The sequence below is a fragment of the Panthera onca genome, chromosome B3, assembly GCF_046562875.1.
Source record: "Panthera onca isolate mPanOnc1 chromosome B3, mPanOnc1 haplotype 2, whole genome shotgun sequence".
NCBI lineage: Eukaryota > Metazoa > Chordata > Mammalia > Carnivora > Felidae > Panthera > Panthera onca.
The window spans coordinates 58604834-58627881 of record NC_138344.1 but is presented as its reverse complement, the minus strand read 5'-3'; the positions used below and the strand labels follow the sequence as shown (position 1 = coordinate 58627881).

General features: G+C 39.0%; 1 protein-coding gene and 2 pseudogenes across 4 annotated transcripts in view; 2 read left to right on the top strand and 1 right to left on the bottom strand.

The window, feature by feature from the left end:
• Positions 1-218: 218 nt before the first annotated feature.
• The window catches only part of TRIM69 (tripartite motif containing 69), a 38825-nt gene continuing 15995 nt past the window's right edge, over positions 219-23048 (top strand). Inside the window, exon 1 of one of the 4 annotated variants that reach the window (XM_060618683.3) lies at positions 219-1368. In XM_060618683.3, coding sequence (XP_060474666.3) covers positions 1363-1368 — 6 coding nt within the window. In that variant the 5' untranslated portion in view covers positions 219-1362. The remainder of the gene's footprint in view (positions 1369-23048) is intronic. The other 3 variants (XM_060618682.3, XM_060618685.3, XM_060618684.3) reach the window with 3 other exon arrangements.
• On the bottom strand, positions 8740-9704 carry LOC132669175 (G2/mitotic-specific cyclin-B1 pseudogene; annotated as a pseudogene).
• LOC132668459 (cell division control protein 42 homolog pseudogene) lies at positions 14811-16094 on the top strand (annotated as a pseudogene).

Genomic DNA, 23048 nt, shown 5'->3' with positions numbered 1-23048 from the left:
TTGATAAGGTGCTTTATCCAACAAATGCCATGTACTGTCATGGTGAACAAGATAGCACTACCCAGTAGTTGTTTACAATTTAGTAAACAAGGGGCAGACACGAAATCAAACAAAATAACTATGAACAGGTATGTACAAAGATCTAGAGAGTTATAGAAAGGTGTAAAGCACTGATTCTCAACTGGGAGTTAGTTCCACCCCCATACACCTAGCAGACATTTGGCAATGTCTGGAGACAATTTTGACTGTCACAACTAGGGGAGAGGGTGCTACCAGCATTTGGTGAGCTGAGGCCAGAAATGCTGCTCACTGTCCTAAAATTCACAGAACAGCCTCCCATAAGAAAAACTTAGCCAGCTCAAAATGTCCACAGGCCTTACGTTGAGAAACTCCAGTATAGAGCCAGCAAAATATATTCTACAAGGGATGGGGGAGGAGAGTAAAGCTTAGGGGGTTGGTTATGGAAGAGTTTACTAAAGAGATAATGATTGGGGTTGGGAGAGAGGATCCCCAGCAGAAGGGACATGTGCAAAGCCACATATTGGCATATTTGGGCAATCCCAAACACCAGAGGAATTGTTGTGGGCATTAGGACTGGACAGCAGGCATTCCATAGGAGCTAGACATTCAATGAAATCTATTGAGTTAGAGAAAATCTGGTTCCGTGATGGCTCTTTATATGTTGGTCACTCAAGAGCACAATCTAGGTACAGATCTCTGTGAACTAAAACTGCCCAAGAAAGCTGTTTGAAATAAGGCTTTTCTCATCTTGTTCCTTAGGTCCTAGGGTTTTCCAGGCATTTGTTACTTTCTCAGAAATAGAGTTGGGGCTGTTTCAATGGAATGTGAACTCTGAGAGGTGGGATAGGTCTCTATTAAAGCCACTCAGGTGGGGTCTCAATACTGGGATCACGAGAAGAGATGATGTGGTTATTTCTCATGCATTATGCTTATAGGCAGATGATGATGTTTATTTCCTCTTTCATAGAGAATCCCAGTCCAGAAATGGGAATATGTGAACCTTAAGATTAGACTGCCACCTTGAATCTAATTGGGTTGCCTTCCCTCTCCCCCCCCCCCCACAAAAAATGGGGGTGAGTGGGTAAGCCATTCCAATCAGGCTTTCTCTCTCTTAAGCTAATGATGATCAAAGCAACTGACAAACTGCCACGGAATCTGCTAGAACTCACTCTGGCCTTGCCCTATCCCCAGCTGCTGAACTTTTCTTCCTTCTGTCATGCTCTGAGCCCATTCTTAGCAAACTACCAGACACCTGATTCCTGGTCTGCAGCTACCCTCGTCCTGTTGTGGTTTGATTCAAGTGCCTGCCTCTGTTCCCTGGTGGCCCAATGATAGAGCTTAATGGAGGTGAGTGACCCTACCTTAACTCAGCTAATTTTCTAGGCATAGTGTGGAAAACAAGATCACAGAAGGGGGTATGGATCTTACAGCATGAAAGGAAATTCAGGGAACTATTTAATTTATGACAGCTTATAGCTGCTATACTCTCTTCAGGTTTACTCTACTTGGTAGGCAAATAATGATACCTACATAAACTTTTGAGAAAAATTAAAATAAATGCTATACAAAAATTTACTTTCTTTATTAACTAATCCCTTAATTTAATTCATTCATTAATTTTTTTTATAGTCTAAAGATTGTTTTATTTCAGTATGCATGGATCTGTTCCATCCTTTTCCTTTTAAGTTTTAATTCTGGTATAATCAACATACAGTGTTATATTAGCTTCAGGTGTGCAAAATAGTGATTCAATAATTCTATGTTACTCAGTGCTTATCAAGATATGTGTACTGTTGGGGCGCCTGGGTGGCGCAGTCGGTTGAGCGTCCGACTTCAGCCAGGTCACGATCTCGCGGTCCGTGAGTTCGAGCCCCGCGTCGGGCTCTGGGCTGATGGCTCGGAGCCTGGAGCCTGTTTCCGATTCTGTGTCTCCCTCTCTCTCTCTGCCCCTCCCCCGTTCATGCTCTGTCTCTCTCTGTCCCAAAAAAAAAAAAAAAAAAAGATATGTGTACTGTTAATTCCCTTTACCTATTTCACTCATACTAATCACTTTTATTTTATTTTGTTTTATTTTATGTTTATTTATTTATTGAGGGGGGGCAGAGAGATAGGGGAGCAAGAATCCCAATCAGGCTCTGTACTACAATGTGGGTCTCGAACTCACAAACCATGATATCACGACCTGAGCTGAAATGAACCGAGCCGAAATCAACAGTCAGACGCTTAACCAACTGAGCCACTCAGGCACCCCTAATCACTTTATTTTAGATTGAAAAAATTTATTATGTATAACTTGGTTTGCTAGTTATACTATTACATGTGGTATTTTATATTTAGAACCAAACTGATTCTCACAGGGGTTAAACATTTTCTTTTTTGTCTTCCAGTTATTTTATTTTAGCTCTAGCTGCATCTTCCAAAATTGATGAATTAAATCTTTTTTTTTTTTTTCACTACAGCGAGGTCTGGAGTTATTTATGCCTATTAGAATTCTGAAAAGTTATAAACGGAATTAGCATTAGCTACAATATCATTTTTAAAAATTTTAATTCCAGTATAGTTAACATACAGTGTTATATTGGTTTCAGGTGTACAATATGGTGATATGCCAATTCTGTACATTACTTGGTGCTCGTCACAATAAGTGTACTCTCTCTGGGGCACCTAGGTGGCTCAGTCGGTTGAGCGTCAGACTTCGGCTCAGGTTATGATCTCGCGGTCCGTGAGTTCGAGCCCTGCATCGGGCTCTGTGCTGACAGCTCAGAGCCTGGAGCCTGTTTCAGATTCTGTGTCTCCCTCTCTCTCTGACCCTCCCCCATTCATGCTCTGTCTCTCTCTATCTCAAAAATAAATAAACGTTAAAAAAAATTTTTTTTAAAAAGTGTACTCTCAACCCCCTTTGCCTTTTCCCCCCCCATTCCCCAATCCACCTCCTCTCTGGTAACCACCAGTTTATTCTCTGTAGTTAACAGTCTGGTTCTTAGTTTGTCTCCTTTTTCTTTGTTAATTTATTTAGTTTCTTAAATTCCACATATGAGTGAAATCATATGGTATTTGTCTTTCTCTGACTGACTTATTTCGCTCAGCATTGTACCCTCTAGATCCCATCCATGTTGTTGCAAATGGCAAGATTTCATTCTGTTTTATGGCTAAGTAATAACCCACTGCATATATTATACATACTACATCTTCTTTATCTATTCATCTGTCGATGAACATTTGGGCTGTTTCCATAATTTGGCTATTGTAAATAACACTGCAATAAACATAACGGTGCATGTATCTTTTCCAATCAGTGTTTTTATTTTCTTTAAGTAAATATCCAGTAGAATTACTGGATCATATATGGTAGTTCTATTTTTAATTTTTTGAGGAGCCTCCATACTGTTTTCCACAGTGGCTGCACCAGTTTGCATTCCCACCAACAGTGCACAGGGTTCCTTTTTCTCTATATCCTCGCCAACACTTGTGTTTTTTATTTTAGTCATTCTGACAGGTGTGAGGTGATATCTCATTGTAGTTTTGATTTGTATTTCCCTATTGATGAATGATGTTGAGCATCTTTCATGTGTCTATTGGCCATCTGCGTATCTTCTTTGGGGAAATGTCTATTCATGACTTCTCACTTTAAATTGGATTATTTGGTGTTTTGGTGTGGAGTTGTGTAAGTTCTTTATATATTTTGGATATTAACCCTTTATTGGATATATCATTTGCAAATATCCTCTCCTATTCAGTAGGTTGTGTTTTAATTTTGTTGAGGAGTTAAACATTTTTAATTGAATTCCTTTAAGATCTCTTCAGAGCTAAAATTAAGGACGTTATATTCATTTGAACCATGTTTTCCTGACAGACAAAAGAAAATGTGTATTTACAGAAAGAAAGCTGAAAAAAACTCACTAAAATTCATCAACAAGAAATTTTGACACCTGAATCATGTTCTGATATATCATATCTATCAGCTTCTACTTCTTATAAAGTTTAATTGAACATATATTAAGCATTAAGATAAGATTCCTCAGTTATGGAACCTTTAGGTTTGCTCTTAGTCTTATCTGTTCTTAGCTGTTGAAACAGAGTTATACCTATTTTGTTTATAATTTCTAGAGGGAAAAGTAAACAATACTGTCTACTCCTACTATACTCTTATTACTATTGTCTCTTCCCACCACATTCTTATTAAGGGGAAGTTAGTAAAAGTAGACACTTTTTCATAACAGTTAAAAATTTGTGTAATAGTGAGCTTCCCATGATTTCAAATGTCCAGGGAGTAGCTAGAAAGGAGTTAATTAAATGACTTATGATCTCTTTCAACCCTGACAAACTCTGGTTAAATGAACAAGTTCATAATCTTTCTTTCTTATGTGAAAGTGACAGGGCACACGAAGCATGCATATATTTTGCTCTGGTGCTTGAGCTGTTTGTGCCACATAGTTTGTTTTAGATGAATTATATTTCTCTGCTCTTAATTCTCTGCTCTGCTAATTTTTCAGCAATCTGCCCATCAGAGTTTTTAAAAATTACTTTGAAGAAATGAAAGCTGAAAAGCAACTAATGCCCTTTAAAAAAGGCAACAAATCCCTTTAAATATTTTGCTGATCCTGATTTCAAAAGTTCACAATCCAAAACTTTTCAGGAAGAAAAAAAAAAAAAACCTGGGAAAAATTAAGCATTTTTTTCTGCAAGTTTCCAGTAATTTCACTGCTCTACTTTGTCCTTGCCTTTTCTCTCCTTATAAGAATATGCAAGGTGAGTAGAAGGAGGTGGATATGCTTTCTTAAAAGTGATTGCTGCCATCCAGGAGCTTTCTAAGGATGAATTCTTATCCTGGACTTGAATTTCTTTCCTTCTGCCTTAAGGTTAGGCTTTCTCTAAGGAGCTGGCAGTAGGTGTGATTTCCTAAGGTTTCCAGGTAGAGAAATTTCAGAATCTCCTTTGTTTTTCAATTCTATTTTTCCCTCTAGAGCAGTGGGAAATTGTTCCAGCTGTTTTGCCTCACAAGTTTGATCCACTTATGAATTAAATTGCACAAAACATTGATTTGCCCTCTGCTGACTCAATGATTAGGAAAATGGGCTTTGGGGTCAGATAATCAGTTCAAATCCAGGCTCCACCACTTAATTACTGTGTGATCTTGGCAAGTTATTTAACCTCTCTAAGTTTCAATTTCCTTAAAAATGGAAGAATAATACTGATCTCATATGGTTGTTATGAGGATTAAATGAAATAATGTGCATAAAGCATTTCGCACAGCAAACGGTCAGTAAATATTAGTTAATATGATTAAAATAACCTTATTTTATAGCAGAGGCTATATTCTTGAAAGTCAGAGTAATTGGCAAAACATCAATTGGAAAGATATTAATAATAAAATAACAGGGTCGTGTAGATAGCTCAGTTGGTTAAGCATCTGATTTCGGTTCAGGTCATGATCTCGTGGTCTGTGAGTTTGAGCCCCACGTAGGGCTCTGTGTTGACAGCTCAGAGCCTGGAGCCTGCTTTGGATTCTGTGTCTCCCTCTCTCTCTACCCCTCCCCTGCTCATGCTCTGTCTCTCAAAAGTAAAATAAGACATTAAAATAATTAAAATAATAATAATAAAATAACAAAAAAATCATATAATGTCAACAATAACATTAAATATATATTTTCATATCATAAAATTCACCCTTCTAAAGTTTACAATTCAGTGTTTTCTCACAGTCACAAAGTTGTACAACCATCACCACTATCTAATTCTAGAATATTTTTGTCACCACATAAAGAAATTCCATACCCATTACCAATCACTCCTCATCCCCTGCCTTGTCCTAGCCCTGGAAACCACTAGTCTACTTTAAATGTATTTTTAAAACACATGGAATAAAAATTCCTAAATGGCATCCATTTCCAAAACATACTGCATTCACTAGGATTAAAAACTAGCTCTGGTAGAGACAATCTTTCTCTTAAATTGCCAACTGGCCAGGTTCTCCCACAAGTTCTATCATATTCAGAATGCATCTAATTTTAAGTTTTCCAGACAGACTGATTAGCTTAAAACGCAATGTTGTTTTTGCTTGCATATTCCCTGAGGGGCATATTTTTATGAGTTTTGTCTTCTAAGCACATACTGAGAGGGTGGAGAATAACAGATTTTTTCCTCTTTATTTCCATAGAATTGCCCACTCAGCCTAGTACAAAAAAAGGGAATAAACATAAAAACTTTTTTTGTTATCTAATGGTTAATGGAACTTAAATGAATCATTAATATATGAAAGGATGGTAAATTAAAAAATTTTACTGTACAATAAGACCATGGGAGATAAGACTAGAAATATGAGTTTGCAACATGTAGAGAATTCTGAAATCTGCCTTTTTAATAAAACTAAAAACACCACATAACTTATTTTGGTATGCTATGGAAAGCAAAAGAAGATATTTGAGGCAGGGAAGGGTTAGCAATTATTATTAGTTCTATTATTATTAACTAGACTTTATAATTGATTAGATTATGGGGGAAAAAAGAGAACACCCAAAGATGACTCATATTTCAAAACTGGGATATTGGTGGTGCAACAGAAATAGGGAAGCCAAGAGCAGGAACAGATTAGGGAGAAAGGGGAGTTATGTTTCAGGCTTATTGAGTTTCAGGGACCCTGTTGCGAGCTCAAAGATATGGGCTCAGAGATACAGATTTGGGGAGCTCACCTTTATAGCAGTTGTACACAAAGTTTGGAATGAATGGCTTCCTTGGGAATAAGAGAGTACAGAGCTAGAAGAGAGCTGAAGATAGACCATAGTGATTGTTTACACTTAAGAAAGTGGAAAGAGGAAGAGAAACCAACCAAGGCAGAGGAGTGGTCAGAGAAAGGAGAATTAGAACAGAATCATGTCACAAGAGCCAAAGGGAAGACCCAGTAAGTTAAGAAGGTTGAAGATTGAGAGTAGGTCATTAAATGAGTATTTAGCAAACTCCATGGCAAGCTTTCAGAAAACAGTTTTTATAGCATGCTGGGGTAGAGAGTTTGTTACAAGAGCAGAGATTCAGACAAATTATTTTAAGTAAGAGGTAACCAAGAGGTAACCACACTGACCATGAGGATAAACATCCATGACTCCAACTCTTTTGCTGAGCCCCTACTATGGCAAGGCATTGTGTAGGCATACGAATCCAAGAAGAGTCCTATAACAGTGCTGTGGTTAATGTAATACAGCTACTCTCCACATTTGTTTCTCTCTATAATTCTTGTCTCTAACAGCTTACTGACTCCACCCTACATTTCTCCATGTCTTCTGTTTAAAATTTAGCTCCTGAGGCACCTGGGTGGCTCAGATGGTTGAGGGTCTGGCTCTTGATTTTGGCTCAGGTCATGATCTCACAGTTTGGGAGATTGAGCCCCATGTCAGGCCCCATGCTGACAACAGTTACTTGGATTCTTTCTCTCTGCCCCTCCCCTGCTCACGCTGTCTCTCTCAAAATAAGTAAACTTAAAATAAATAAATAAAATTTAGCTCCTAGATTCTGTTTTCTTTATGAGTATTCATGCCATGACCTTTCATGTTTCAAATTTTTAGGATTTGCTTCAACTGCCAATTTTCTGATTTTATTTTCAAAGTTAAATTCGCAAGAGGTTCTATTTTGCCCAGATCATCTTTTCCATTAGGTCACACCTTGGGTTGTTGAACAGCCTATGAAATGGGTCAGAATCCTACCTGTATTTTATTTATCTGTGGCTTGGGAGAGAGAGTAAAGGCCACATGATGAATGTAGTCTTGACCTTTAGCATGGACTATAGGAATGTCAGCAACTACAATTAACACATCTAGTAGGTATTGGGGATGCATCTTGGTTTAAAAATCCAAGTATGCAAAGAATAGTGCATAACCCTTTCCATAACACTGCTTAATATTGACTTTGAGTCTCCATTCCTGTGGGCTGGAGAGAAATTCAACTTGTAATCTTTGGGGACAGACATGTGCACTGATTACCACTGGTCAAGGTGGTGTATGAAGGACATACTGAAATATCTCTATCCCCCCTTCCCCAACCAAATACATAGAAATGTTGGTTAAAGTGCCAAAAACAATTTAAGGTTAGGTTTTCAAATGGTAGAATAAAAATAGTGATTTTATTTCTTTTTTGCTCAGAAACTCATCCTTCTTTAACTCAAAACTACAAGGAGAATGAAAACTAGACCAACTCCATTTGCAATACAACTGGAGATATCTGTAAGCCTAGACCACAACCCTTTGAGGAAGGATGCTTCCTTTTTTTTTTTTTCCAGAAGAAACAGAAAGCAGGAGGACTAGGGGTAAGGTGGCAGACCTTTGACAGAATAAGGCAGCATATTCTCCAAGATAATTGGGCTTACATGCAGTATGCTTAGAGAACAGCTTTAAATGCCTTTATGACCACAGTAAATACAAGAATGCAAAGCCAGGTATATAAAACAAGAACCACACAAGTAACAATTATATATATGTGCTGGGTCCCAATAAACTGAAAGCACTTTTTATATTCCCCATCATATCTTTAACACACCTTTTTTGGTTACCTTTGAGAAGGAAGTAGCCACATTCAAATGAGTTAAGGTATAAGAAATAAAAAGGACCACAAACTTTATTAAAAGTAAATAAATGTAACATACAATATGTACAGATGGCACATGGTGCCAATTTTATTTGTAGTTATTATAGTACTCCAACTCATGTTTACAAGTTAAACCTTTGTCACAGCCTTGGCTAAATCTTGAACTAGTGCAGAATTTAGTTGTGCTAGAGTGCTGATCTTAGCATGCTTAGATGTGGCATACTTGTTCTTGATAGTCATGTGCTTTGTAAGCCCACGATTCACCATGACTATATTCTTAGCCAGGTGTTGCATAATATTTAGAAGGAATTCTTCAGTGTATGACAGGTAATGCTGTCAAGTTGGTGTCCATTCACCATTGTCGAGAATTTTTAGTGCCAGGCAAAAAGTTCCTGCTGCAATCTGAGAAGGAGGAAAGTGCACCATATCGTAATCCAGCATAGTTAGTTCCATCAGGTATTTGGCCAAAGTATGTTGCTCAATACCAACCTCTCCAATCTTAGATGCTCTCTGAAGGAAATGCAGGGGTAGAGGGCAGCCCAGACCAAAATGTAAAGATCTTAGAATCTTCATTTCCATCTGTCTGATTTGGTGCTTGGTGTAAGAGTTGTCAGTCACAAAGGCAAAGTTACCAATTTCTGGAGAATACATTTCTTCCTATTTACTTGCAATAAACCTGGCAGTGACACCAACCAGCTACATCATCTTCTTGGGTACACAATTATTCTGCATGAGCCGATCAACAAGGGGAACAGTCATGTACATGGTCTCCTGCAGTAACCTGAATTTATTTGAACCTGCACTAGCCAGTCAATTAGGATGGTTCTCATGTTTCCAGTGACTTCACGACCCAGTAGGTATTTTGGTCTTACTGCTTGCTCTTCCTCAAGTTGTCTCAGATAAGCATAAATATCTTTCACATATTCACTACAAAGGTTTGGATCAGCTCCATCTTCTGCATCCACATCATTCACTGTAAGAATTACATCAGTGAGAGCCTGACACAGATATTCTTCTGCAGGAGCACATCCAGACGTTTCCATTGGGCTTGGAGATGGAGTAGCAGCCAAAATAGGCTCCGGAGAAAGTTTTTCTTCTTCTTCTTTTTTTTTTTTTATTTTTTTTAACGTTTATTTATTTTTGAGACAGAGAGAGACACAGTATGAACAGGGGAGGGGCAGAGAGAGAGGGAGACACAGAATCGGAAGCAAGCTCCAGGCTCCGAGCCATCAGCCCAGAGCCCGACGTGGGGCTCGAACCCGCGGACCGCGAGATCGTGACCTGAGCTGAAGTCGGACGCTCAACCGACTGAGCCACCCAGGCGCCCCTGTTTTTCTTCTTTAACAGGCTCATGTTCTGGCTCTGGTTGTGGCACAGGTACAGACACAGCCTCAGGTGCTTTGAAGTTTTGGTATTTTTTTAGCAATAACTTTTCCAGGAGCCAAAGTTTTTGCTTCCTTTTTCAGAGGCAATTTGGCTTGTGGTTGTTCACTGACTTTGTTACCAAGCATGTGATAATGGATGCTTAGGAATGTAGATTTTGTACAAAACAAGAGTGATACAGCTCTCCAAAGGAAGTGCCAAGATCCACCAGCACTTGTAGGGAACAATGAGAACAGGCAAGCAGGCTAAAGCAGGAGCTTTTAAATACCCTTTTGCCACCAGAACTGGAAATATAGGAAGGTGAAATTGAACAAGGACAAATAAGCCATATATATGGAAAGCAGTCTGTTGGTGAGGAAGAGTGGAGGGGACAGACTGCATTGTAAGCAACTCTGCAGTGCTGATCGTGGGGGAAAGTGAGGGCTATACAAACTCATATGCACATTGTTTCATAAAGAAAATAGCCTCAAATATGGTCCTGTCCCCATCCTCTTGCAAATTTCATATAATAGCTGATTTTAGAAAAACTCACCTTATTCAAAGATGTTTAAAGAAACAAAAAATAAACAGCACCTATAAAAAAGAATGGGAGAAAATGTCCAGAGCAAAGCACAGAGAGCTAGAAAATGTCGTTGGAAAGTAAGAAAAGGAAATTAAGAGGAATGGAGGCTGAGTAAGAAGCTCCAATGTTTGTCTGATAGAAGTTTCAGAAAAAGAGACTGGAGAGAATGGTGGAGAGCTAATATTCAAAGAGAAAATGGTTATATTAGATCCAAGCAGGCAAGATCCAAGTTTGGAGAGATCAAGTGTCAGGGATAGGGAACATAGGTGGAGTGTGAAACTAGGGAACAAAGGCCTAGGAACATAAGCCAAAGCACTTGGACCGAAAGAGGTGAAAATATAGGTATGGGAAGAGAGCAACAGAAAGAGTCATCAATGAATGGAATTTGATGATGAGTTAAATAATTTTTACCCATGTTCCCCTGACAAGAATAGATATGAATATGAGTGAAACTAAATCCACAGATAAAAGTAAATACAAACTTCTAACTGGGAAGGGGGGGGGGGCTAAAAATGAGAAAGCAGTTCTGGATACTCAAATTTTCGAGGGGGTGTACAGCAGATGGAGAGAACTCTGGTTCTAGAATTCTTTGGATTCCCTTGATTCTACCACTAACTTGAGTATCACAGCAAGTTCTGAATTCTAGTTTCCCTTTCAAGAGCATAAGATGTAACCCATGGGCCAATCCTCAGGGATTCTGCCTCAGATAAAATCTTCTGTCTATATTTAAGTTTTTCATCCTTCAGAGGACATAATATACAAGTTGAAAAATAGTTTATACACATTTAACATTTTTTTCTCCCATAATAATCTTCCCCACTTTTGTCTGTCTAAGGTATAATCTTTCAAGTCCCATCTTAGAGATCCTAGATGTTTCCCTTGACCAACCCCCTAGTCAAGTGCCAGGGACCCATCCATTATGTTCCCCTAAAACATTCTTATCTTCATCATGCACATTATCATCCTACGTTGAGGAGGTCTCATCTCAGTCCCCATTTTAATTGTCCTGAATCATAGACTTTCAGCTTTAGCATTTATTTAGGAAAGAGTAAGAATACACAGAGCTGGCCATGGTACATGCTGGGAGCAATGGGTGCTTGTATTTGAAAGTCTGGGGTCGGCAAGGTCATTTTAGGACTTCTGGTAGAAAACTTCATAGGAAGCAGAGCCCAGAATTCTGAAATCTGAGCAGTCAATAGTTATAACTATGTCCTCCCACAGTTAGTCAGACAAGCCCCAATGGGCACCTGAGACCCCAGGAATTCAATTCTGGTAAAGATGTGGCCTGTGAGATGAAACTATAGCCCCTCCTTGCACAGACAGGCCCAACCCATGGCTGGTGAGATAGGATACAGATGAGTGGAATGGAACAGAAAAACAGTACCCACCTAGACCTGGGCAATACTGGTCCTTTCCTGGGCCTTACTTTGAGGCTCCTAGTCTGAGCCTTCTCCAGTAATGTTCCTCTTCACAAGACAAGGACCCCATGAGACTAAGGAGCTTATGCCCTCTCCTACTTTGAATCACATACCATGTATCCAGGACTCCAAAATTCTCTGCCCAAAAGATTCTGAGCCCACCTCTAGGGCCTCCATAGCTCCCAAAGGCAGCTGTGTGCCCAAAGGGCACCTGTGTGTTGGGGTGTGTGTGTGTGTGTGTGTGTGTGTGTGTGTGTGTGTGTGTGTATGAAGCTTGGTTGTGTGGACTGGGCTCTCCACACATGTGATTATGAGGTATACGGGACAGGGTAAGGGGTTCCCTGAGAAGTGAAAAGAAGAATGGGCCAGGGGCTTCTAGTTGTACTTTATCCTCACCTATAAATGTTAGTGGAGACCCAGATGTGAGCAGCTTATGGGCAGAGCCTCTCTCCAGTTTACGCATTTTAATGCCCTAGCAAGTATGGGCATCAGGACAGAGCTAGCATTGAATACTTACCTCATCAGACTCTTAGGAATTGAGATCGAAGGCATTTCTGGTGGTTACACATGAAATAGTAGTTATAATATAGCATTCAACAAGATAGGATACTGTTCAGTATAAAAATTTTGGCTCTGGAATCAGTTATGGCTTCAATTTTTTTAAATTGAGGAAAAATTTACATGACAAAATTAACCATTTGAAAGTGTACAATTCAGTGAGTGACATTTAGCATATTCACAATATTCTGTAACTATTGCCTCCATCTAGTTCCAAAATATTTTTAAAAATTGTTTTTAACATTTATTTATTTTTGAGACACAGAGACAGAGCATGAGTGTGGGAGGGGCAGAGAAAGGAGGAGACACAGAATCTGAAACAGGCTCCAGGCTCTGAGCAAGCTGTCAGCACAGAGCCGGATGTGGGGCTTGAACAGTTTTGCAAGTTCAATAGTTGTTTGTGGAGTTCTCCCTGGAGAACTTAGTGACGTCAGTCCTGAATTCAATTTTTTCAATTTTAAGTACTAAACTCAATTTAGTACTTAAAATTAAAAGTTGGGGATTAAGCGTATTTGGTGTAGGTGAGAAAATAAAATGAATCTAGCAGCTGCTAAGGGCTCATTGCAACGTTACTCTGTAGAAAAGTGTGTGATGGTGACCATTTCAATCAATAGAAAGGGTTGGGCTCCTTTTCCAGTTTAATCCTTTTCCTGACTACTCCTGTTTCACTGATTTTTTTTTAATGTTTACTTATTTTTTGAGAGAGAGAGAGAGAGAGAGCGTGCAGGGGAGGGGCAGAGAGAGAGGGAGACAGAAGATCCAAAGCAGGCTCCACGCTGACCTCAGAGAGCCCAATGCAGGGCTTGAACTCATGAACTGTGAGATCATGACCCAGCTAAAGCTGGACACTTAACCAATTGAGCCACTCAGGTACCCCATACTGATTGATGTTCTCAAAGTCTTATCTAGAGCCTCTACTGAGTCCCAAAACCAAAATCCCAAAAGTGTTTAGAACTACAGAGAAAAAAAGAATTTTTTTCCTGAGTACTCTTCTCAAAATGAAAGGTGGGAAATACTAGGTAATTATAGCACCTGCTCGGTTCATTGAGTTCCAACTTGGACACCCAAGTCTATCTAGAACAAATAAGAGTAGATTTGCTGGCTTGAGATGTCTGCTTGATTACAAAAAGAATGGATTATGGAAATCATTCAGAAATGATGTGTTGCTTCTCTACAATTGCTTCTCTTTTGGAAAATAATCTTTCCTAACCTTCTCACTTCTTTTTTTTTTTTTCCTGTTTGTTTTTTACAACTTCCTTTTGGGTACATAGTCATACATAGAGGTGGTCACGTAGGTGATATGATTAGAGCAGAGCCAGGAAAGCAACATGTAAAAGAAATTTTGCATACACAAGTCTGAAATTCTGTGATTTAAGATGTATTACTTTGGGGCTGCCTGGGTGGCTCAGTTGGTTAGGCATCCAACTTTGGCTCAGGTCATGACCTTGTGGTTTGTGGGTTTGAGCCCTGCATCAGGCTCTGTGCTGACAGCCCAGAGCCTGGAGCCTGCTTTGGATTCTGTGTCTCCCTTTCTCTCTGCCCCTCCTCAGCTTGTACTCTGTCTCTCCCTGTCTCTCAAAAATGAATGAATGTTAAAAAAAATTTAATGTATTACTTTGGGATTGGAGGGGAAGATCACAGAGTAGGAAAATCCTGAGCCCACCAACTTCCATGGACATATCAAGGCTGCAAGCACATATAGAGCAACTCTCTCAGAGAATGACCTGGAGACTAGCAGCCAAAGATATAATTAAAGAGCCACACTGAGAAGGGCAGGAGGGAAAGTGATGCGGTCTGGTTGGAAACCAAACGTTGGTGTGGTGACCTGCAAGGAAGAAGGATAACACGGGCACTGAAGTCCTTCCAGAGAAGTGAGGGGTTCAAGTCCCATATCGGGCACCCTGTGAATCTGCACTGGGGAGAGAAGTCCCATAACATCTGGCTTTGAAAGTAAGTGGGGCTTAACTCTGGGAGAATTGGAGGGTTATAGGAAACTGAAACTCCACTCTTAAAGGGCCCACAAACAATCTCTCTTGCTCCAAGACCCAGCACAGAGATAGCTGTTTGAAAATCATGTAGCGTATAAGTGAAGGATATTTATTGATTAATTTTAGGTGTGTGCTCACAGGGCAAGGATCTGTAGGAACCTTGTCCAGGAAAAGAAGCACAGAAGGCACCATTTTTCTTGCCCTCCTTCAGCCTAGTTGGCTTGATGCTGGCAGGTGCCAGTTCTGACACTCTCCATCTACCTTGCTAGTACAAATTGCCTGTCCCTGTGTTCCCCCCGCAGACCCACAATGCCCAATCTGCCCCACCAGGTGTTCCCCCCAAGTGGCTGCACCCTCAATCATCACAGCAAGCAGGCAGCCTCAGCTGGGACTGGTGCCTTGAAAAGTGACTCCTGTCCTGGGAGGCAGGGGGGCCAGACCTGCCCACCAACACACCTGCAATGGTTACAGCCAGGCCTTGCAGCCAGCTACACCCAGGACCAGCCACACTCACCAGCATGCTCAAAGCAGTTGCAGCCCAAGCAACAGGAGGGCACATGCAGCCTACACAGGAAATACCCCTACAGTGCCTGGTTCTGATGACCAGGAGGGACTGCATTTCTGGGCCCCACAATATGACTTCTATATAAGACTACTACCTTCAAGAATAGGAAGTATAGCTGATAACAGACAGACAAAATGAGAAGACAAAGAAATATGTTCCAATGAAAGAACAAGATAAAACCTCAGAAAGAGAACTAAACAAAAAGGAGATAAGCAATCTACGTGATAAAGAGTTCAAAGTAATGGTCATAAAGATGTTCAATGAACTTAGAACTTCAACAAAGAGATGGAAAATAAAAGATAGATAGAACCAATCAGAGCTAAAGAATACAATAAATGAGAGTGCTGCCAACACCCTGGAGGAGAAGCAGAGGTCATTACTGAATCTGAAATATTTAAAGTGGATACAAAATTGAATTTGAAATATTTAAAGTGGATACAAAACTGTTTCAGCAATGCAATTAAGTGTGTTGTTGTGGGCAATGGTGCCTTTGCTAAAACATGTCTCCTGATATCCTACACAGCAAATTACCATCAGAGTATGTACCGACTGTTTTTGACAACTATGCAATCACAGTTATGACTGGTGGAGAGCCATATACTCTCGGACTTTTTGATACTATAGGGCAAGAGGATTATGACAGATTACAACCGATGAGTTATCCACAAACAGATGTATTTCTAGTCTGTTTTTCAGGGGTCTCTCCATCCTCATTTGAAAATGTGAAGGAGAATTGGGTGCCTAAGATAACTCACCACTGTCCGAAGGCTCCTTTCTTGCTTGTTGGGACCCAAAGCGATCTCTGAGATGACCCCTCTTCGATTGAGAAACTTGTCAAAAGCAAACAGAAGCCTACCACTCCAGAGACTGCTGAAAAGCTGGCCCGTGACCTGAAGGCAGTCAAGTATGTGCAGTGTTCTGCACTCACACAGAAAGGCCTAAAGAATGTATTTGATGAAGCAATATTGGCTACACTGGACCCTCCAGAACCGAAGAAGACCCACACGTGTGTGCTGCTATGAACATCTCCCGAGCCCTTTCCATGCAGCTGGTGTCAAGCATCGTACTAAAAGCAATGTTAAATCAAACTAAAGATCAAAAATTAAAATTCGTTTTTGCAATAATGACAAATGCCCTGCACCTACCCACATGCACTCGTGTGAGACAAGGCCCATAGGTATGGTCCCTTTCCCCCTCTCAGTACTAGTTAATTTGAGTAATTGTGTATTGTTAGAAAAGTGGTTAGTACTAGTTTTTGTTTTGTTGTTTCAAAAAAAATTTTTTTTTTTTGTTTAAAAGCAAGGCATGCTTGTGATGACTCTGTAAAAGACTAATTTGGTTGTTGGGAGCTGCTTCCAGGGCTCCATTCACTCTGCAGAATAATCTGGGACATTTAGGGGTTTTTTTGTTTTTGTTTTGGGGGGGGGTGTATGTGTGGGGTTTGTTTTCATTTAGTCATGTTTTTTAAATTCAATAACCATTTTACAGCCCTTAAGGGGAAGAGGACAGAATAACTCCACATTCCACTTCCTAGATCTAGTTTAGAACACTTGTCCCCCACCTGGTGCTCTTAGGAAGAAGTATAGTAAATAACTCATTTAATAACATACTCCTTTTTGAAAGTTGCCTTTTCTCTCTACCCTTTTTTTTTTTAGGGGCAGGTAAGCTAGTTTATTAAATGTTATATGGACACATACTTGTACATTGATTCTTATTTGACACTAACTTATGATGAAATTCTTATTCTATGTATCAGTATAATTTGTGATGTGTTAGTAACATTGAAGTGGAGACTATAATACTGTTTATCAGTACTTGAATTTGTTATAACATTTTTCATTACTCTTTTCCCTTATCTTCTTTTTTTTAATATGAAATTTATTGTCAAATTGGTTTCGATACAACACCCTGTGCTCATCCCAACAGGTGCCCTCCTCAATACCCATCACCCACCCTCCCCTCTCTCCCACCCCCCATCAACCCTCAGTTTATTCTCAGTTTTTAAGAGTCTCTTATGGTTTGGCTCTCTCCCTCTCTAACTTTTTTTTTTTCCCTTCTCCTCCCCCATGGTCTTCTGTTAAGTTTCTCAGGATCCACACAAGAGTGAAAATACATGGTAGCTGTCTTTCTCTGTATGACTTATTTCACTTAGTATAACACTCTCCAGTTCCATCCACGTTGCTACAAAAGGCCATATTTCACTCTTTCTCATTGCCAAGTAGTATTCCATTGTGTATATAAACCACAATTTCTTTATCCATTCATCAGTTGATGGACATTTAGGCTCTTTCCATAATTTGGCTATTGTTGAAAGTGCTGCTATAAACATTGGGGTACAAGTGCCCCTATGCATCAGCATTCCTGTATCCCTTGGGTAAATTCCTAGCAGTGCTATTGCTGGGTCATAGGGTAGATCTATTTTTAATTTTTTGAGGAACCTCCACACTATTTTCCAGAGAGGCTGCACCAGTTTGCATTCCTACCAATAGTGAAAGAGAGTTCCCATTTCTCCACAACCTCTCCAGCATCTATAGTCTCCTGATTTGTTCATTTTGGCCACTCTGACTGGTGTGAGGTGATAGCTCAGTGTGGTTTTGATTTGTATTTCCCTGATGAGGAGTGACATTGAGCATCTTTTCATGTGCCTGTTGGCCATATGGATGTCTTCTTTAGAGAAGTGTCTATTCATATCTTCTGCCCATTTCTTCACTGGATTCTTTGTTTTTCACGTGTGGAGTTTGGTGAGTTCTTTATAGATTTTGGATACTAGCCCTTTGTCCCATATGTCATTTGCAAATATCTTTTCCCATTCCGTCGGTTGCCTTTTAGTTTTGTTGATTGTTTCCTTTGCAGTGCAGAAGCTTTTTATCTTCATGAGGTCCCAATAGTTCATTCTTGCTTTTAATTCCCTTGCCTTTGGAGATGTGTCAAGTAAGAAATTGCTGTGGCTGAGGTCAGAGAGGTTTTTTCCTGCTTCTCCTCTAGGGTTTTGATGGTTTCCTGTCTCACATTCAGGTCCTTCATCCATTTTGAGTTTATTTTTGTGTATGAAAGTGGTGTAAGAAAGTGGTCTATTTTGTGTAAGAAAGTGGTCTAGTTTCATTCTTCTGCATGTTGCTGTCCAGTTCTCCCAGGACCATTTGTTAAAGAGACTGTCTTTTTTCCAATGGATATTCTTTCCTGCTTTGTCAAAGATTAGTTGGCCATACTTTTGTGGGACCAATTCTGGAGTCTCTATTCTATTCCATTGGTCTATGTGTCTGTTTTTGTGCCAATACCATGCTGTCTTGATGATTACAGCTTTGTAGTAGAGGCTAAAGTCTGGGATTGTGATGCCTCCCACTTTGGTCTTCTTCTTCAATATTACTTTGGCTATTTGGGGTCTTTTGTGGTTCCATACAAATTTTAGGATTGGTTGTTCTAGCTTCGAGAAGAATGCTGGTGCAGTTTTGGTTGGGATTGCATTGAATGTGTAGATTGCTTTGGGTAGTATTGACATTTTAACAGTATTTATTCTACCAATCCATGAACACGGAATGTTTTTCCATTTCTTTGTATCTTCTTCAATTTCCTTCATAAGCTTTCTATAGTTTTCAGCATACAGATCTTTTACATCTTTGGCTAGGTTTATTCCTAGGTATTTTATGATTCTCGGGCAATTGTGAATGGGATCAGTTTCTATATTTGTCTATATTTGTCTTTCTGTTGCTTCCTTTCTGTTGTTTCATTATTAGTGTATAAGAATGCAATTGATTTCTGTACATTGATTTTGTATCTTGCGACTTTGCTGAATTCATGTATCTGTTCTAGCAGACTTTTGGTGGAGTCTATCAGGTTTTCCATGTATAATATCATGTCATCTACAAAAAGTGAAAGCTTGACTTCTCTTTGCCAATTTTGATGCCTTTGATTTCCTTTTATTGTCTGATAGTTGTTGATCATCTCAACAAGTGCAGAAAAAGCATTTGACAAAATTCAACATCCATTCCCCATAAAAACTCTCAACAAAACAAGTATTGAGGGAACATAACTCAACATAATAAAGCCACATATGACAACCCCACTGAACATCATACTTAATGGTGAAAAGCTGAAAGCTTTCCTCTAAGATCAGGAAAAAGACAAGGATGCCCACTCTGACCACTTTTATTCAACATAGTACTAGAAGTCCTAGCCAGAGCAATCAGAGAAGAAAAAGAAAGAAAAAGCATCCAAATTGATAAGGAAGAACTAAAACTGTCTATTTGCAGATGACATAATACTATGCATAGAAAACCCGAAAGACCCCTCCAAAAACTATGAGAACTAATAAATGAATTCAGTAAAGTCACAGGCTACAAAATTATATACAGAAATCGATTGTGTTTCTATATACTAATAATGAAGTAGCAGAAAGATAAATTTAGAAAACAATCCCATTTACAACTGCACCAAAAAGAATAAAATATAAAATACCTAGGAATAAGTTTAACCAAGGAGGTGAAATACCTATCCTCTGAAAATTATAAGACACTGATGAAAGAAATTGAAGATGACACAAATGGAAAGATATATTGTGCTCATAATTCAAAGAATTAATATTGTTAAAAGATCCATACTACCCAAAGCAATCTATAAATTCAATGCAATATCTATCAAAATACCAATAGCATTTTTTATAGAACTAGAACAAATAATCCTAAAATTTGTATGGAACTACAAAAGATCCTGAATAGCCAAAGAAATCTTGAGAAAGAACAAAGCTGGAGATATCACAATCCCAGTTTTCAAACTATACTACAAAGCTACATTAATCAAAACAGTATGATACTGGCACAGAAAATAGACATATAGATCAATGGAACAGCATAGAGAGTCCAGAGATAAATCCTGGCATATATGGTCAATTAATCTATGATGATTAATTGAAGGCAAGCATATACAATGGAGAAAAGATAGTCTCTTCAATAAATGGTGCTAGGAAAACTAGACAGCTAACATGCAAAAGACTGAAACTGGGCTATACCATACACAGATAAAGTCAAAATGGATTAAAGACCTAAATGTAATACCTGAAATCATAAAACTCCTCAAACAAAACATAGGCAGTAAACTCTTGAACATCAGTCTTAGCAATATGTTTTTTTTATCTGTCTTCTCAGGCAAGGGCAATAAAAGCAAAAATAAACAATTGGGACTATATCCAACTAAAAAGCTTCACAGTGAAGGAAACCATCACCAAAATGAAACAAAAACCTGTTAAATGGGAGAAGATATTTGCAAATGATACGAGGTTACTATCCAAAATATATGAAGAACTCATATAACTCAACACCAAACAGAAAAAAAAGAAAAAACAAATAATCGAATTAAAAAATGGGCATAGAAGGTGAATAGACGTTTTTCCAAAGAAGATATACAGATGGACTACAGACACATGAAGAGATGCTCAATATCACTGGGGCACCTGGGTGGCTCAGTTGTTTGGGCATCTGACTTCGGCTCAGGTCATGATCTCACGGTTCATGAGTTTAAGCCCTGCATAAGGCTCTGTGCTGACAGCTTGGAGCCTGGAGCCTGCTTAGGATTCTGTGTCTCCCTCTCTCTCTGCCCCTTCCCTGCTCATGCTCTGTCTCTCTCTCTTCAAAAATAAATAAACATTAAATTTTAAAAAAAGATGCTCAATATCATTAATCACCAGAGGAATCCAAATCAAAACCTCAATGAGATATCACTCCACACCTGTCAGAATGACTAGTACAAAAAAGACAAGAAATAACAAGTGTTGGTGAAGAAGTGGATAAAAGGAAACCCTCATGTGCTACTGGTGATAATGTGAATTGGTGCAGCAACACCAGTATGGAGGTTCTTCAAAATATTGAAAATAGAAACACCACATGATCCAGCAATTCCACTTTTGAGCATTTACCCAAACAAAACAAAAACATTAAACATTTATTATTGTTTTTGAGAGAGAGAGCATGCACAAGCAGGGGAGGGGCAAAGAGAGAGGGAGAGAGAGAATCTTAAGCAGGCCTTGTGCTGTTAGCATGGAGCCTGCTGCGGGGCCAAACCCATGAACTCAGATATCATGACCTGAGCTGAAACCAAGAGTCGGATGCTTAACTGACTGAGCAACCCAGGCACCCCGCAAAAACATTAATTTTATTAAAAAGATATGTTCACTCTTATGTTCATTGGAGCATTACTTACAAAAGCCAAGATATGGAAGCAACTTAAGAGTCCATTAATAGATTAATGGATAAAGAAGATGTGATATCTATCTATATCTATATCTATATCTATATCTATATCTATATCTATATCTATATCTATATCATCTATATCTATATCTATAGATATTGTGACAACATGAATGAACTTAGAGGATATTATGCTAAATGAAAAAATCAGACAGAGAAAGACAAATACTGTATGATTTCACTTATATGTGGAATATAAAAAATTAAATGAACAAACAGGGGTGCCTGGGTGGCTCAGTTGGTTGAAAGTCCAACTCTTGATTTCACCTCAGGTCATGATCCCAGGGTTCTGGGATTGAGCCCTGTCTCCGGCCACACTAAGTGTGGAGCCTGCTTAAGGTTCTCTCTGTCTCCTTCTACCCTGCTCTCCCCTATTTGTGTGCACTCTTTCTCTCTAAACAATTTAAAAGAGAAAAAAAAAAAAAAACCCGAACAAACAAAACAAAATAGAAACAGACTTACAGATACAGAAAATCATCTGGTGGTTGCCAGAGGGGAGAAAGATGAAGGGATGGGTAAAATAGAGGAAAGGGATTAAAAGGTACAAACTTCCAGTTATAAAATAAATAAGATATGGGGATGCAATGTACAGCACAGGAAATACAGTTAATAGTATATAACAACTTTGTATGGTGACAGATGGTAGCCAGATTTACCGTGATCACTTTACAATGTATACAAATATTCAATCACTATGTTGTATACCTGAACCTAATATAATATGTATGTCAACTATATTCCAATTAAAAAACATGTTTTAATGTATTACTTTGGGCTACCAGCTCAAAATGGCAGGCTGCACCTACTTGTCCACCTTGTCAAAATCCTAATTTTATAAAATGGGGTGCCTGGGTGGCTCAGTCAGTTAAGTGTCTGACCTTGGCTCAGGTCACGATCTCACAGTTCATGAGTTGGAGCCCCGCATCGGGCTCTGTACTGTCAGTGCAAAGCCTGCTTCGGATCCTCTGTCCTCCTCTCTCTCTGCCCCTCCCCGACTCGCACTCTCTGTTTCTCTCTCTCAGAAATATATAAACATTAAAACAATTTTCATAAAGTATATATACCAAAGAATAAATCCATAACTGTGCTATAACATAGGGAATAGCTAGCAGTGGACCAAAAACATTAGGGACTTTTGCATGATAATAAAGAAAATGGGATTTAGTGGTATAGAAACCAAACAGCTGAAAAATCTGTAGTGCAACAGTAGAAAAACAGAAGATTGCTGAAGTGTTCAGTCTTGACAAAATTCTGTAATGACTCTAAATTTAAAGTCACTTATACTCACAGAAGAATGAAGCTAAAGAAAGGTCAGTTGAGTATCAATTGAGAGATTGGCAAAGATGGACCAATTCAGGCTTATTTTTCACTCAGACTCCAGATCAAGGTAGTTAGCATTCTTTATTGTCTTTCTTTGCCACTCCTTCACCAAAATTGTAGTTCTTCAAATACCCCAAACTTTATTGAAAAGTCTCAGGTCCAACTCCTTATGTTGGTGCAGGTCTAAGGATTGTTAAATCTGAGTTTTCCTGAGTCTTAGTAACTCTAACCTACCTCAATGCTTTTCTGTTCTATATTCTTTTTTTTTGACTTAGGAATTTCTCTTTACTTTCTTGTACACTCAGGTATGCATTTCAAAGGATGTCTGTTACATCTTAATTGGCATTTCTGTGTGTTTTATAGTGGTGAGTTTTCCAGGATAAATGGTTCACAGTATTGCCAGAAATGGAACTTAAGAGT